Source organism: Hypomesus transpacificus, chromosome 22 (genome assembly GCF_021917145.1).
Source record: "Hypomesus transpacificus isolate Combined female chromosome 22, fHypTra1, whole genome shotgun sequence".
NCBI classification, from domain to species: Eukaryota; Metazoa; Chordata; class Actinopteri; order Osmeriformes; family Osmeridae; genus Hypomesus; species Hypomesus transpacificus.
This window is the reverse complement of record NC_061081.1, coordinates 9,761,627-9,779,745: the sequence shown is the minus strand read 5'-3', so window position 1 is coordinate 9,779,745 and position 18,119 is coordinate 9,761,627. Positions and strand designations below refer to the sequence as shown.

The following is an 18,119-nucleotide window of genomic DNA, read 5'->3' as shown; positions in this document are numbered from 1 at the left end:
TATATCACGAGGGAAACTTAACAGGATGATGACTAAAGCCATTAAAATAGACTACAATGGCTTATTTTTCCATATATGGTTTGAGTGATAGGAAGTACAAAAGAAATGGAGCGTAACGTAGGCCTATTTGATTGAATTCTTCATTTGACAAGGATGAAGAACTCAAAAGAATTCACAAGGACAAGGGAAAACGTTAAACATAAAGTAATAAATAGGTAAGTTACAACACAGTAACTTGTAAGTTATAAAAGTAAATAATGTCCACACGAACATCCCCTCGCTGCAGTCACACGTAAACTGGATACATTTTTCAAACTTGGAACATATTGTGGTAATGTTGCGCCCTCCTTTGGGGAGAAGATTCACTGCTGTGAATATGTTCCGTCTTTACTACAGTATCCAACATTCACTGCGGTTTATTGTTAGCCTTGGTAGTTGCCTGACAAAATGTAAAACTCATTCATTGCTAAATAATTAACTTATATTGTATTGAGTTATTGACACATCATTATCTAAAAGTATACATTGAGTAGTTGCTCATTTAATTTGTCAATTCAATATATTTAGAAACGTCAGGCATATTTACAGTTAACTCGTGCCTTTGACTGTAGGTCCTCAAGCCTCCCGTGTCATTGGTGAATGACCGAAGATGTCGCATAGTAGATTGTTTACCCGTCTGCTCTGTAAGTATTCCGATTGTGTATTTGAATTACCACGATCATTATTTATCTGCTACACAGGTCTCAGCCATGCACTCATGTTCAGAACTCAATGTATGTCTTCAATTCATTTGCCAAGGAAGGCAAACATATCGCCCGTGCGTCCAGCTTCCATCGACCTGGTTAGCAGGACTAGCTTGCTGCTGTAGCTCATCAATGGCCATTGCTGAACCTTGACCCCGTGTGTCCTCCAACTAAGCATGAGTTTATTCTGGTTCTAAATGTGGACACTGCATGTATTCTGCATAATTTGGCCAGGTTAGGTTACCTTTAACAGACCAGCTATCAGGTATTGTCAAGTTGTTGTCTGGTGAGGTTTTACAAACTGACGCTAGTTAGCTATTTTAATGCAGTTAATGGCTCAAATATAGTATTGTTGGGCATCAAACACAATGCTTGCTAGCACCTTATCTACTAGATGGAACATACATTAGCCCCATACTCACTGCGCGTCTACAATATCCACCCACCTCAAATAGCTAGCCTCCTTAATACAGAATGTGTTCAGACTTAACCTACAGAGCAGCTGCCTCTGTCAGTAGGAAGACACCAGTGTGTGGCAACTCAGGCTTGCACTTGCTTTGTAAAGTAGCTAACAATCAACATGACTTGTGTCCAAAGTCCTATCATGCAATCTGCTTCACAAATCTGCAACCTATTCTGAGTTATATGTTACACAGTGTGCATGATTGTAGTTATTTCCATAGTTATAGCCTTCTGCTTTCAATTATTCTCTTTGATGAGGCAGAGACAGATGCTCATTTGACAGGATGAATTAATTTATATTACAATGCTTCAATGCCGAATAGTAAAAATTATGAATATTTTCCTCATATTAAGAATGTAGTTTAGTTAACAGCAGGCATTGAATGCAGCAGGGAACATCCACAGTCTACTTTTTTCCTTGTAATCATTTCACTTAACATTGTTCCCCCTGTGTCTGTCTCTCTGGTCCTACAGTGCAGCAGAATGGGGTGAGACACTGCTACACTGCCTCAAGGAAGCACCTCTACATTGACAAGAACACTAAGGTCATCTGCCAGGGCTTCACAGGGAAACAGGTCTGTTTACACAGCAGCCCTATCAAACACATCCAGCTTCACCACAACAGACCTTGTTCTCACTTTCACAGGCCACTTAAGTCACTAACAGCTAACTATGATCTGTACCAACAGCCATAACAAAATAGAAATCCATAAATAAATGATCTTAAATGTACCCATATGTTTTTAGGATGGGTGCAGTGTTTCCCCTAGGATTTTTTTTTAGCAGTGGGGGCAGGTCTGTCCGACCCCCTAACCCCCCACCCCCAGCCCCTTGGCCGAAATAAAGTTCTAACCCTATATTTCGGAGTGGGTTAATGTAATAGTTTAATAACAAATGTAATATTGCATATATTTTTGTCCTATTTTCCGTAAAGCAATACAGTTAGGCTACGTAAAGTATGTTCTAAATGGCAGAAATATGCTGCCAATTAATAATTGACGTAACAACTTATTGTAAATGGTCTGTAGCCTAGCCAATCATTTGATCTTGATAGGCTGAGCATTCTGTAGCAAATAATAAAAATATACCCACTATTAATTAAAACTACTTCAGCATAATAATGCACCTAAAATACAAACATGAGCAAGGGCAGCAATCGCTATCGAATCAACAGACATGCAATTAAGCTAGCATGGGAAGAATACAAACAACGAAAATCACCAGTTGAGTTAAATTTGCAATAACTGTAGACTGATACAATAACAGGCTTTAATGAACAGAAAACGTAAGTTATACGACTTACAGTTCTCAAGGACGCACACACGCAATCTCAACTGCGCTGTGAAGCGTGTGTCCGTGCTATTCTCCGACATGCACTCTAACAATCACTGCTGATAGATGGCCTAACATCTTGTACAGCCCTATTTCTGATACCGTGGCGGCAGAAATTTAGCTGTGGCGGGCCGCCACGACAAAATCGACATAGGGGAAACACTGGGGTGTATGAACATGGGTCCCAAATGTATCATATGTATTAATCCCATATCACATGTAAACTCCACCTAAATAACTCTGTTGCTTAACTACATGCTCTTATGGTTCTTCCCTTTGGCACTTATTTTTTGGTTGTTCACAATATGTGCTTCTTGTTTTGGCTACCCGCAATGCTTTGGGGCCATCTTGTTGTTATTAACAGTGACATTTACATTTTACATTTACATTTAGTCATTTAGTCATTTAGCAGACGCTCTTATCCAGAGCGACTTACAGTAAGTACAGGGACATTCTCCCCGGGGCAAGTAGGGTGAAGTGCCTTGCCCAAGGACACAACGTCATGTGTACTGGCCGGGAATCGAACTGGCAACCTTCAGATTACTAGCCCGATGCTCTACCCGCTCAGCCACTTGACTCCCTTGCACTTTGTAAAGCTCTCTCTTGGAAGTCGTTTTGGATAAAAGCATCTGCTAAATGAATAAATGTAAATGTTTGACATAAACATTTGTCCTATATTCCATGTATTTATTACATATCCCTTGACATCTAAAATATTCAATGCCTGACACACACACAGAAGCATTCTCTCTCCAGTCAGCCTGGTTGTAGCTCATTTTGACAATTCCATTTTAGATTAGAACGAATGACCTCAATAATTATCTTTGAACCCTATCCAGGCGGAGAGAAAAAAATCAATCATATCATATCGTGTCAATCATATCCAACAAGCGTACACCTTTCACCTTCAGAGATTTATACCACAAGTCTTCCCTCCCCCTCCATCCTCTTTTATTCTCGCCAGCGCCCTTTTCTCTCCAACGACTCTTCGACATAATTAAAGGTTATTAAATACAGTTCTAATGAACACTTGTGATGATTAGAAAGAGAAGAGGGATGACTCTAGGTTCAATGCCACACATTGACTTTCCTTTCTGTCTAGATAAGCAGATCATACTTAAATATCATAGTCTCTGTCATTAGCTATGAGAGGGCCCTGGGGCACAAAAAAAGCAATGTTAGCAAAGCACGTGGCATTCAGGAGAAAAAAAATAAAAAAGAATGAGCAAAAAGCTGGCAAAAGAGAAGAAATTAAGAGATATCTGAACTAAGGGGGAAAATGCTGACTCAGTGTTCCTCTTCTCTGTTAACCACTGGTAATGATTGATTTGACATACGGGTCATTGATTTGGACTTGTACTGAAGTTGTTCCCTATGCCCCTAAGCTGCAGTGTTTTAACATGCTCAGTAATTAACTAAAGGGGCTGGTACAAGTTGTTGAAAATGCATTTAGTGTACTGATTTGAATAGACTGATAGCCTTTATTGGAACACTGGTTAAACAAGCGTAGAGGTAGTAGTCAGTGTATAGCAGTTAATTTTGGAGAAGTTGCCACTTTTTATGTCGTACATGCATTGAAAATACCTCCTCCTGTGGTGCCATGTTTGTTGTTGTACAAAATATGAATAATTAACGTATATCTTGTCAGGTAAAATTGTTTTTGTCGCTGACCTGTTTCCATGTAGACATCTGACTCCCAGTCAGATATAGTATGTGAGCAATGCCACACACACACATACTGTAACTGACCAGTGTCCTCTGTGTTTTCCTCTAGGGGACATTTCATAGTCAGCAGTCTCTGGACTATGGATCCAAGCTAGTAGGAGGGGTGTCCCCAGGCAAGGGAGGCAAGACTCACCTGGGCCTGCCGGTGTTCAACTCAGTCAAGGAGGTGCGTAAATAAGAACTGTTGTTGGCTCAGAACCCATTAGATCACATTGAGGAGTACTGTATGGAGGGTTTGTTGAAAAGTCATCCGAGGTAGAAACAAACTAAATGAGATATGCACAACCTGGTCTGTAGCCTAAGGCATTTATTTATGCCTCTCCTAGATTATTAGCCCCTGAAAGACTATGGGAAGAAAGAGAATTTGTGAGCTGCATAGCCCAACCTTGAACCTTTTGAAATGCCTTCATAAGCACTTGTAATGTTTGAAAGATTAAGCCAATTAGCAAATAACATACAAAACTGCTTTTGACATTACAATTGTTGCTTCTGTTTGAATATGAAGATGTTCTTTGTAGTTCAGCTTTTGACCTCTTTTTTTTTTTGCATGTGTCATAGGCCAGAGAGGGCACGGGGGCACATGCGACAGTGATCTATGTGCCCCCTCCTTTTGCGGCGGCGGCCATCATTGAGGCGGTGGACGCCGAGATGCCTCTGGTAGTGTGCATCACAGAGGGCATCCCCCAGCAGGACATGGTGCGGGTCAAACACAAGCTCCTGCGTCAGGGCATCACCCGCCTCATAGGACCCAACTGCCCTGGAGTCATCAACGTAAGCGTGTGGACACGTTCACTCAGTCACTCGCACGGACACTCACTCACAGACAGTCACAGACACACTGATGCACTCATATAACAGACACACCGGACACAAGTATGCAGGCACTCTTTAATATTGGTCGATACATTCCTTGTTTTAATGTTTTCAGCCTGGAGAATGTAAGATTGGGATCATGCCTGGCCACATTCACAAGAAAGGAAGAATTGGTAAGATTTTCTCCACTGCTCAAGACCCATGAAACCTTTTATTCTGCGATGGATAGTGCTTTGTACTTTCTCTGTGCCAAATAGAAAGTTCAAGTTAGTTTATGTATTGCTCGTAATGACTACATAAAACTTATCTTCAAGTCATGAGCATCTGATCTAGTAGTTAAAAGCAACCCAAATAATTTAGTACTTAGCCGTGTTAGCCAAGTCAGGATAGTTGAGGTAACTTGGTTTTAGTGTGAAGCCAACGATTGTCCACGTTTGAGTTGGTCAGCCAGTGTGTGTCCATGATGAGTGACAGACTGTTTAAAGCCCTGCTATATAGTTATCTCTGCTTGCTGCCTGACTGAGGACAGTTCGACCCTGTCACAGCCGCGTTTGCAAAACTCCTTTCTTCACAGCTTTTTTCTCTTCCCTCCTCTTCTTCCCTCCCTTCCTATCGTCCTTCATGTCTTATTTTTTTCCTTAATTCGAACCTTCCACCGTACCTCGTTCCTTAATTCCTTCTTTCATTCCTTCTTTCTTTTTCTAATATTTGAATCTGAATGTAATTGTCCTCTTCTTTTATCAGGCATTGTGTCCAGGTCAGGAACTCTCACATATGAAGCTGTGCACCAAACTACACAAGTGGGCCTGGGACAGTCACTCTGTATTGGTACGTATCACATTTAACACGCATTATTAACATAAATCACATAACAGTGTAAACATTATTAACTAATGACTACTGTAATCTTCCATACAGATTCAAGTATTATTAATATATTATCCCTGTAAGACCCCTTGTTTTAAAATGACGTCACCTTTAGCTCTTTAATGCTAATTTCTTGTTTTTTGAAAGACCAAATTTATCCAATAGTATTGCAAGGCAAGACAATAGGACCCATTGGTTATGTAAATGTAGTTGTTCCAAAACAATCTTATTTGCAAATGTGTTTTTTTGGAGAGCTAAAGGTGAAGTTGAAATTATAGGGTCGGGTCTTACAGGGTTATACATACTAGTGCACAGTGAGATGCTGTCGGTGATGAAGATGTCGGTGAGACAACACCAACACAGATTCCTGGAACTATAGATAGATTAGTTAGGTTAGTTGATTTTACACATTTGCAATGTGCAGGCAAACAGAGTTTTTGCATCTGTTAACACATCATTTAAATGTAATTTAAATTAATACAAAAATAATAATAATGAATAAAAAACTAAATTTTATTGACCTGTCCTGAAATAAAGTATCCATTTATATTGTTTTTCCATTAGCTAGCCAGTGTTTCATCCATAAAGGCAACCATTTGAAAGCACTGATTCAATTTTATGCCAGCAGTCAGCTGTCTGTCGTCTTAAACGGCACTCATACCAATATTGCTGGATCCTTTTGGCGGCAACCAAACAGGAACTTCTGCACCTCCTCAATCGACCATGGTGTGGTTTTGCAGGTTGTAATTTATTCTAGTAGTCCAGTGGGAAAAACCAATATAATTGCGACCACTGTTATTTTCCGCTATTGTTTCAAGGGTGAAATGGTGGCTTTGTGCAGAATGTCCCATGTTGCAATTCTCTCTGACCAATCAGTAGTCTGTGTTTTCACGTCACCTTTTGGTATCACCTCAGCTCGCTTAAAACCTCAACGGAGGCGATACCAATTTTTTAGTATGAGGTACCAGGTTTGTCTAAATTGCACTGTTATATAAGAAATGCTTGGAGTTCCAAATGTATTATCCATGTCCTGTCTGTGTTCCTCCAGGTATTGGCGGAGACCCCTTCAATGGGACAAACTTCATCGACTGCCTGGAGGTGTTCCTGATGGACCCCAAGACAGAGGGCATAATCCTGATTGGGGAGATTGGAGGCAACGCAGAGGAGAATGCTGCAGAGTATCTCAAACAGCACAATTCTGTAAGGGAACACACCTCACGTACACATGCACACACGCGTATGCACACAGACATGCACATACACACGCAAAGACACCTGTCTACTCATGACCTACTTTCAGATCCACCATTTACACACGCACGCACGCACCAATCTCAACTCATGAATGTGACTCCTGTGATCTTGGGCCACAGACGACACAGCACCTCCTCCACTGGACATGCATGCAAAGGTCAACGCTCTACTTCAGATGCATTACCAACCCCCCCCCCCCCCCCCCCACCCCCTGTAAAGTCACAGCCAGCCTCTCTGAATCTGTCATCCTTGATTTCCTGCCCTGGTGATGAACCACTCTCTTCTTCCCCCTGTCCGCTGAAGAGCAGCTCCAGCCATCACGGAAAGATGAAAGTGAAGCACTGTTTGGCTCATTCCTTTCATCTCCACAGTCGTTCACATTCACTGCCCAGCAGGTTACAGTTGTATTGCCTCCCCCCTCTCCCCCCCTCCCCCCCCCCCCCCCCCCCCACACCCTCCCACTTTGTATCTGCCTACTACTCGTGTGCTCAATGCAAAAGTTTGTCTGGGAATATTTTTGCGTGAACTTTTGTGTGTGTGTACTGGATGACGTTTTTCTCCCCACATCTGAGGTGCTCAGGAGCTGCAAAATGAATTAGATTCGCTCCCAGTAGCCCTAATGCATGCAAATCTCTCAACCTATCGTCTCAGGAGAATAACTTCTCTCTCTGACATACAAACACCCTCACCCAATCATCTAAAGTGTTGACAAGCAGAGACCACTGGTATGAAACACTGACATGCATGAAAAAGCTCAACAGAGCGTGTAAGAGCTGCTGGATCTCTCCTCTGAAAAGTTGATTTACGTCGGAGCGCCCACACACCAGAGGCAGCAGTTTAGTTAAACCTTGAAATTGTTGTTTCACCTGAAACAACTCCTTCTTTTTTGTTATTTTGAGTGAAAGTGCAAGAGCTTTTTGAGCATTATCCACCTGTTAAGTGTCCTGTTCTCTTTTGTCGGATTTCCAGCATTCAGGATTTACACATTCAATTTTAGAGAATGTCGGACGACTCATTGTTTGAAACAAATGTATTCCAGGAATTGAGCAGTTTCCCTGTCTGAACCTTGGGGTTATTTATTGTCAGTATCACTTCAAATGCTACTTCTACTCTCAAACCCTTGTAATTCACTCGGAACACATGTCAGTTGTAGAACAGAGAAGCGGAACACTGTGTGTGTCCCTTTGGGTTTTTACGTGTGAACACGTGCACAGGATTCATACACACCCACTGTGCAGTGTAATTGTTTCACAGTTTGGTGTCTTAATCTGACATAATTATGTGTCACCCTGGAGTGCCCCCCCCCCCCCTCTTTCTATAAAACAAACCCCACTGCTTTAGGGTTAGAAGAAAGTAATTCTCCCTGCCTTTTTCTTTTGTCTCATAATTAAAGTCGTACATCTTCACTGGTAACAATAAAAGACAAATGTTAGGAGAGGGGTGATGCTAATGTAACCCTCCCCACTTCTGTCTTTTATACCAGTACTTCCCTGCGATGTGGGGATTCTTTGAATAATTGTTCCTTAAACTGTTTAGGTAGATTTAAGGCTTGATTCACAGAGGGGTGTTTTGTCAATGTACAAATTAATTACTGAAGAAGAGAGAGGAGAGAGAAGCCAGCAAGCTCTATGGCTCTGTTGAACACAGCGATAACAGGCCGGACAATGGCAGCTCCATGTGTTTTCAAAGCAGTTCCGCCTTCATGTGCAAAAGTCAGTTTGAGGACAGTAATAAAGTTAGTCTCCCCTTCTAACTTAATTTCCTCTATTACCTTGATTTGTGAAGGTGTGTGTTCTACAGCATGTCCACCAGAGCTACTCTAATCAGCCCTGTATTGTTAGCCAAGGTAAAAACGGCTCGGTTCTTTTATTGTCTTAGCAGATTAACTGCTTGGCAAAGCTTAAACAATTATCCCTTGTTGCTGCCTGTGTGAATTAATAGCAGCCATCTTGTGTACTTGCCAGACCCTGGCTATTAGTTGGAAGGGAGCAGACATCCTGGCCGAAAAAGGGGAGGCATGTTATTCAGCCTAGCCTTGTCTGCTAGTGTGCTCCGCAACCACCAAAGCATGGGCACACACACTGTCTCTGTCTCTCTGTCTGTCTGTCTCTCTCTCACTCACTCACTCTCACACATGCACATGCACACGCACAATGTTATTCCTGAGGATGTAGTAATACATTCCTCCCCAACTGGAAATGATCTCAACTGTTGAATACACCCATCCATCAGTGGCTAGGTGGCGTGTCCAGGAGCAGAGCTAATCAGTGGCAACATGACTAATTGTCTTTTTAGAAATGAGATGATGTTAAATGGCAGGGGCCCTATCAGCACACATCCACCAATGCAATTAAATGGGCTGATTGACCCTTTGTTTTAGTAATGGAAGCTGGGGAAAGAAGGAGAAGGGGGGGGACTTGTTACAGGCGTTGGTCATGTGAGAACACGGCGGGTGTTTTGATTTGAGTGAATTTGGTGCATTGTGCTCAGGACGGATGGTTGGAGATTCAGAGGTTTTGCTTTCATACTGATGTTCTCTGTCTCTCCCTTGTGTCCCTATCCGTCCCTGTTTGTTCCTCTATCTCGCTGCCTCACCAGGGAGCTAACGCCAAGCCTGTGGTGTCCTTCATTGCGGGGCTAACTGCCCCTCCAGGACGTCGAATGGGTCACGCAGGCGCAATCATCGCCGGAGGCAAGGGCGGAGCCAAAGAGAAGATAGCCGCCCTACAGTCGGCCGGGGTGGTGGTCAGCATGTCTCCTGCTCAGCTGGGGAGTACCATGTTCAAGGTGAGACACTGCCCTAACTGTGAGGTGGGGTTGGGGTTGACCCAAGGCTAACATTGTCCCCTTCTTAATTGTCTCAGGAGTTCTCATGGGGTCCTCTTCACAAAATGTTTGCATATGTATCGGTCAGCATTGAAATCTTGGTTTTTAGTGTACCAAAATACAAAAAGCAAACTGCAAAAAAAAGCCTGGTACAGCCAGGAAACAAACGGTTACTTAAATTTTTTATAATAATTTTTCATTAGTGGATTGTATATTTTGGGGCTGAACCTAATATGCAATAAAGAAACAGCAACAGTGTTAACAATGTAAGGATCAATTAATACATGTCTGTTGATGGCAGTCAAGATTATGCTGTTGCCTCTTTATTTCAATTTATCACCAGGAGAAGTAGTTTTAACAAGATGTATAAAAAGCGAAAGCGAGTATTGCACCCATTCATCATCTTCCTCTTTCATTACCAGCGAACTGCACATGCCAATATGGGCTTGCGAGGCTTTACAGCCCGCTAGTTTGTTTTCCCCCACTTTAATTCATAATCATTGCTCGTAATGATGAAAAACGCTTGTCCTGGTTGTTAATTTAGCCGCCCGTTGCGTTCATACATCTGTCTTAATCTAATTGGTCAGTGTAATCGGAGTAATGCCCTCACAAGGAGAGCAAGTTAACAAAGCTCTGTGGGGGTTTCACCACAGAGTGACCTGCACACACAGGAACGACCAGGAGTCAAGACTCAGCGGGTCAGTAATGCTGTTGTGTTGGTTCTGGGAAAACATATTTGCTGGGAGCTGGAATGGGGGCTCACAATGGGCCAACGAGTTGTGTGTGCAAGTGCAGGCATTTCAGCAGTCTCATCATGTGTGTTCCAGTTCTCTCCTTTGTTCCCTCTGTGTCAGTTCACAAGAATAACCCGTCCCTGCATCTTCATCTGCCCATTGTCTATCTTCTCCTCATGTTTCCCTTTTGTCTTTCCTGACTGTCTCATTTGTCTCCAGCTTTTTTTACAGAACTGACCCACTGACCCACAGCCTACACACACTCACACACTTCCTCTTACTATATCCTGCCTTTGTGTATTATAAAGCTGTCTTTCAATCACGCTCGAGCCCTTTTCATGTCTCCTGTTTTCCTCCTCCTGTCACCTCTTTCCCAATGCTACATACTCATCTTACTCACAGTCAAGGACATACCTTGATCCATGCCTAGCGATACAGTTCATCTACAGCTTGAGACTTTCACCCAGCCTTATTTAACAGATAACAGGGAAGAACTCCAGAGATTATCTTCCCTGTGAAAGAAAAACTAAAGTGTCCACTAGGTGGCAGTAGGCTGCCAGGGATCTGCTGGTCCATTTACGATAGGCAACGTGCATACTAGTTCTGGGAAATGGTATTTGCATGAAATCATTTGTGTTACAATGGAAGAATATTCTATCATACTGCTGCCTGTTGAGATGTTTTTGCCATTGAATATATAAGTACCTTCTTGTTTAATCGCAATATAATGCTTTGTCAGCAGTCGACATGCACTTTGATTCATGAGTTGTACCAAGTAACTAAATTTCAATGTATAGAATGTGATCTTGCTTATTTTAATTTTATATATATATATATATATATATATAAAATATATTGACAAGCTAGTTCTACGTCTTTATTCTGTTTGTCAAGGTCAGATAATGCCAATTTCCCATATATGCACACACATGAAGAAGGAAAATATGCCTTGTCAAGGTCTCTGTGCTACCCCCACACCCCTCCCCCCCCTTGTTTCCCCTTAACAGCAGATCTGTAGCACAAGATCAAAACAAGCCTTGTGAATTCTCCATGAATAAATCATAACTGCCTCTCCTTATTCCATCTCTTCCTCTCTCACCCATCTCCTTCCTCCTCTCTCTCTTCCCACCATATTCCATCTCTCTCCCTTCCCTTCATTGTTTACTACAGGAGTTTGAGAAGAGGAAGATGTTATAAAAGGGGAGAGGAGAACAGCGACCAACCCTCTGCCCCTCAACCACTTCCACCAACCTTCTGCCCCTCCCACCATGATGCTGAGCAGTTTGAAACGTCAGGATGCCCCTTCGCAGTTCAACGGCCATCGGCACACAAAGACCCACATTAGTTCAAGATCAGCTATGAACTCACCTTTCCAAAAAGAAGAAACGGTATAGTCATCTATCCCAACAGCTTTTTAACAAGCTTGTTGGACATGGAAGTACCAGCCTTTTGGAGAACAGTCATCCATCCGTTTTAGTAGCAGTGGTGTGATGTTTGTTTCGATTCATTTATGTCCCTAGTCAGCTAGCAGCATAGCGGTTGCCATGGTAACCTTGGTGATCTAGCTCCTGCCTCTCTGCTTTGTCACTCTTACTGTAAAACACCGACTGATCTCACTGGCTGTCTACCTGAATAAGAAGTATTTCTCAAACTATTCTATGTGCTCTGGTTTTATTTCCCTCCACTCCCACAGAGAAACATGTATGTGTAGTGGAAAGTACACTGTGATGTGTGTTTTGTTAATTCTGTAGCTTACACATCTCATTGAAAGGTTAAAGGGGTCAATGTCTGCACTAGTTTTAGAATTGCTTCAATGTATTAAGGATTGAATGAAATAAAAGGTAAAGGTAAAATCAATCATACACCACACGCAGTTCTGTCATTGTCAAAGCTTATTTTAATGCAGGTTTGAAATCATAGGCCTAATTGTGGAGTTCAGATATTGCAAGGCTTTTAAAGATCATTTGCATACCCAGGTACATGATTACTCTCAGCTCCATAGAATAGTGTGGGCGTGGATTGGTGTGGGTGGACTTTCCTCAGTTGCTGCTGAAAAACCTTTTTTGCTCCCTGAATAATGACCACGTTTGTATGGCCTATGCAAATGTTCTCGCCGATGTTCCACTTAAGCTGTAGGCCTGTTCAAGGATTGTACTGTATGCCATGTAGCATCAGAACATACATTTATTTTCTTTATCAAAGGTCTTTAAAAGAAACTGGGTTAATGGGAAGCGTTATGAGTGCTTTCTAATCAAGCCCGGACAAACTTGCTGTGCCAGGACCTTCGGTCTTAACTAAGTCAACTAAATGCCTACCATGTATCTGTGCAAGTTGAAGAGTGAAGAGAAGACCGCTTGAAGATGATCTTGGTTTCTAATCTGACACTAACATAGCTTCAACATCCATGACTGGGTTGTCAGTCCACATACCAGCCAATGCCTGTTTGTGTGTTTTGTAAACTACTTCCTGGTGATCTGTGGTTCTGAGAAACACTTCTATTTCATGAGCGCTTCATGTTCAATGAGTGCATTGTAGCCTTCAGTTCAAAAAGAGCTACGACTTTGAATTGATTCATAGACATGTCTTGGTTCCACCTGCAACATATGGTTATCACAATCTCCATAAAAGCATGAGAGGGAAGGGAGAGAGAAAAAGAGGGAGACAGTTGAGTGTTAAGGAGAGGGAGCAGTGAGGATATGAGATAAAACCGAGGAGCTTGACGATGGTGTGCAATTTGCATGAGACAGCATTGTTTTAATAGAACCGCTGGCTTGGAATTGTTCAGGGAATAGAGAGAGAGAAGTGGGAAAATGGCAAGAAGCTCTACTTCTTCAAGACAGTTAAGGATGGTTTATTTTTGCTGTGAGGAAAAGGTTTTCACACAAGTGAGGATTCTACCATGACTATACAAACTGAGAATTTTCACACTAAAGAAGTTTAGGATTTCCTTCAATTGGACACCAGAATACACCCTAATCCACCATCGTGACTGACCATGTGGCCGCACTATGTGGTCTATCTCGTTACGAGAACTAATCAAATACTTTTGTATCTTTAAATGAAGTTAAATTGGCGACACAGTTTTGTCATGCTTTACCACATGAATCCATCTAATGATGGTGGGGAAAGCTCTCATGCTGGGTAGTATTGTTCACCCACCTGGAGATGAGTGGAGTTATCGAAACTCCTCACAGCGGTGAGAACTTTGTAGAAGTGACCAGTACAAGCGACGTACAAGCCAAATAGATGTTGGCGTGTTGCCATCGGCATGACGTTTGATGTTCTCCGTTGTTCGATCCTGTCACCTCCCTATAATAATTTGCCCAGTGGTCTTTAACGCTGAATAAACATTCCATGATTAAATATTCTGTGTTTCAGTATTTCCAGAGAAGCCACCGAGGTGCATCTGTGAGCATATGCAGCCATAGACAACTTGTGTACAGAATCATAATTAGTGTTTTAATTGTTTTAATTCCTACCCTGAATCCTGTCTTGAGGTCAAGGTTGCCTGACGTTGTCATACTTCTGACTAATAATCTGTCTAATTCTAGTCAGATTATGAGTCTGAAACCGCTCCGTTGGACTGAGTATGGGGCGTGTTTCAACTGAACCCAGAAAAAAATGCCTCTTCGCTCAATTGGATGGACATACAACCAATCAGAGCAACGTTATATGTTGTTTGTTGAAAACGAATTCAACCAAAGTGCTCGTTGGTGACGTGATTGATTACGTTGCTGTTGATCATCTGTCCATCATTGTATAAAGCCCGCCCTGACTATTTGATTGGTCCAAACAGGTCCTTTTCGGACATATTTTCCCCCAACACTAGCGATCCCAGACCCAACTACCCGACCAATTTTTTTTGTGTGGGTGCGGCTAAATTGGGTTTACATAAGAAAGCCTTTAGTTGCTTCAACCCAGTAGACGCACTAGCTACAACAGCTTTATTTGAAATTAGATTTGGAAGTCGAAAGACAAATGATTTTGTCCTGTTTGTACACAGCCTGTAGATAACTTTGGAGGTTCTTCCAACATTTTTGAATTACAAAGCCCTCAAATCGACAGTTCAAAAAGTTATGTATGACTGACTGAAATAAAATCATTTACTGATATTAAACATGCTAATAAATGATGACGAATACACACTTGATGAGCAGAGTCTGTGACTACTAGTTTATGTGGAGCAGGGTAGAAAACGCTTTGTTTGTCAATTTATAGGAACAACTACACTATACTGAAGAGCCATTTGTGCATTGCTGCCTAGTTTTGATTTGATTTGTAAAAATAACGAAACAAATTGCATGTAAGTTACAAAATAAGGAAACTTTTGAGAAAGCCTTCTCCAGCCGTGGGTCTCACTCCCCCCTGGCCCTAGGTACTACGGTCTGACAGACGTTTGAGCATGATGTGGACCAGTTGTACTGTACCAGCTGTGCTCCACAACTGTCCTTTTGTAATCAAAGTGAATTTATATGTAGAAATACAGAGCATAATACTAGGAAAATTACAATGAATGTGAAATTGAAAAATGGTTGGTCTCAATTCCACACACCTGTGTCCATACAATGCTAATGCTCACTTTGTTTGTGTCCAGATCAAACTTATACTGTCAATAGTAGAACAAACACATTGCAGGAGAGTTACAGCATGCTGCAGGTGATTCCTGTTTCTATGAGGGCATTCTGGAGGCAAAGTCCTCTTCCAAAGGAACGCATGGCGAGGCAAGGGAGTCCCGAGTTATGCTGATGTGTTATGAATAAAGAAAGAAAGAAAAGATTTCCCCCGGAAGCTACGCAGAGCTTGAGACTTGCCGTGAGGCATAACCCTTGAAGCACAGCGTGCAGCAGTTTGAATTGGAAAAGGTGATGACAAGTTTACAGAACTTTATCTGAAACTCTTGGCAGCAGAACCAAAACAAAGCAGGGGGGTATGGGGGAAGTAAGAACATGAATTGTGAATGAGATGTTTGGTAGAGGAGAGCTTGCATAACAACTTTCCTGACAGTTAAATCTGCTTCAACAGGAAGGGACACATGGGGTCGTTTTAAGAAAACTTGTCAAATTCCATTTTTGAAGTGAGAAAGGGAACTAGTCTTCATGCAAGTCCTTCATCATGGCATTATTCTGAAACTTCATTCCAACGTAGAGTTGAATTTTGTTGTGAATGCAAAATGTTACTTCCTGTACGTTTGACATGAAGCATTTGTCCCCAGTCTATTTGGGCTTGTAGATAAGTCTTGCTTATGCGTTCTGATTGAGACTGTTTTCAGTTGCCATGCAAATTATGTAGGAATGTCTGCAGTGCAGTATTTTATGTCTGTATGTTTTTTTACACAGACACATACACACATAGGATACTGCAAGGAAAATTCGAACATTCATGTTCAATATTAAACACTAGCCTAGTGCCAAGTGACAGCAATAAGGCATCATGTAGCTATTAAATGACCTTCCAAAGCATTTTTACTTGGAACTTTGAATTAACAATTCTTACTTGCTTTACCTGTTCCTGAGTAATTTACCAGAGAAAATTTAAATGGCCTCCATGTTTCTCTCTGAGGACTTCTCTCTCTCACCAGGCTTTAGTTTGCTAAGTGTGGCTGAAGAAGTGGCTGGACTTAAATCATTTAGCTACGTTTTTGCACATCAATGCTTTCCTTCAGCTTTGTGGTTTGGAGACTCTCTGCCTGTTTGATTGATGTTTCCCATGGTAGTAAGTCTGGGTAAATACATCTGCATTCACAGAGCTACAGTTCAATAGAATCTCTCTGGCACTGGAGTTACAGGATGGAGTTTCCTGGCACCCACGGGGAACTTATTGGCAGGCCCAGAGAAGAAGACTCTCGCAGATTGCCCAAGTATCCCTTCATCGTGCGTTTTCCAATAAGCAAAGAGTTGTAGTACTGCCTAGATCTTTCATGTTAAATGCAGGATAATGTTCAAAGAGAGTGTTTTTTGTGTGTCCCTGACGACCTCATTAACGGTAATTATTTGTCAGTTGGAACAATGCCCATAAATTGTGTTTAAGCCTTTCCTCACCTTATAGATAGATTAAAAAGAAGACAAATCTCAACCTTATTGATCACTATCAAAAAGTATGTTTATAGAAAAATAACTGAAAAAAATAAAGAAAACGTAACACAAATAAAACATGTTTTTAACTATGCAAGGATGAACAATGATTTCAGAATGATTCAAACCTACATAGCCTACGTTTTAATGATATGGCAGTTTATGATATCAAACGTTAAGGCTGATTGTACATAAAATGTCTCTATCTAAATTACCACAATAATGATCATAGCTAGGCCTACATAAATGGGTAATTGCACAATTGCAAAGACAAACCTAAATCAAAAAATTAAATCCTCTATTTTAGCACAATCATTGCATCCTCCATTACATTTTCAACAAGTGAAAACACCATTGAGGAAGCGACTCAATAATGACCACCTTGACGTGTGCTGCAGGGTGGCCATTGATGGACCGAAGGCTGATGAGAGAGACTACCATGGCCTTGTCAGATCCTTTTATCTGGAAGAGGGTGAAATGCTCTGAAGCAGGATGTGACCTCTGCAATGGACTGCCTCCCATCTCCCAACTCCACATCTCCCTACCTCAAACTCACTTCCCCTCTCTCTTCCAATGTGCTGGTTCAAAAAATTTTGAACCGGCATTTTAGTTTATCAAATGGTCAGAAATAACATGAAAATGCATTGATTCCTGTCAAGGTAAGTCATTGTCTCTACTCTACGCTGACTGGTCGTGCCTACTGTCATGCGTAGTGACCCCGACAGGCCCATTCAGAGCCAGGAAAAACCCTGGTTTCTACCTCAAGCATCACATAACCCTTAAACTGTATGATTACTGGGCTGTTTGTGCCATTTGTGCCATGTACAATGCCCACTAACTGGCAGTTGAACTTCCCCCATAGTTGCTCCCTTCTTGCTTGTTTAATGCAAACCATCAATCTCAGAGAAAGTGACTGATTTACAAAAAACAAAAACAAAAAATAATGTATTTCTCCTGGGCAGGGTCTCCAGAGAGAGTAGTAATATACTGGTATTACCCTGTAAATGTAAACTTTCCTGTTCTTATTTCCTTATGCTTTTACACTGTGCCAACGGTGAATTACAGACTAGAGCTAGTCCTTGAGCACAACAGTGATATCCTGTGTTTGTTTCACTTATGTAGGCTAACTGAAGGCCAAATACACTTCACTCTCCTTTCAATTATTTCTCTCAGTATCATGATGTATATATGTTTGTACAGTGTATTTGTGTAGTTACCCACAGGACTGTGATGCATGTGCATGCCGGTGACTAAGTTATTGTGTGTTTTTGTGTGTATGTATGTGTGTGTAT

At 41.7% G+C, this 18,119-nt stretch overlaps 1 protein-coding gene across 1 annotated transcript; it reads left to right on the top strand.

Moving 5' to 3' along the window:
• Positions 1–87: 87 nt before the first annotated feature.
• suclg1 (succinate-CoA ligase GDP/ADP-forming subunit alph) lies at positions 88–12,410 on the top strand. Its single transcript, XM_047044428.1, has 10 exons — positions 88–215; positions 612–683; positions 1,680–1,780; positions 4,312–4,428; positions 4,821–5,033; positions 5,191–5,248; positions 5,820–5,903; positions 6,991–7,142; positions 9,795–9,983; positions 11,927–12,410. The coding sequence occupies exons 2-10, from the start codon at positions 650–652 to the stop codon at positions 11,951–11,953; spliced, it is 975 nt and encodes a 324-aa protein (XP_046900384.1). The 5' UTR covers positions 88–215; positions 612–649; the 3' UTR covers positions 11,954–12,410.
• The last annotated feature ends 5,709 nt before the right edge of the window (positions 12,411–18,119 follow it).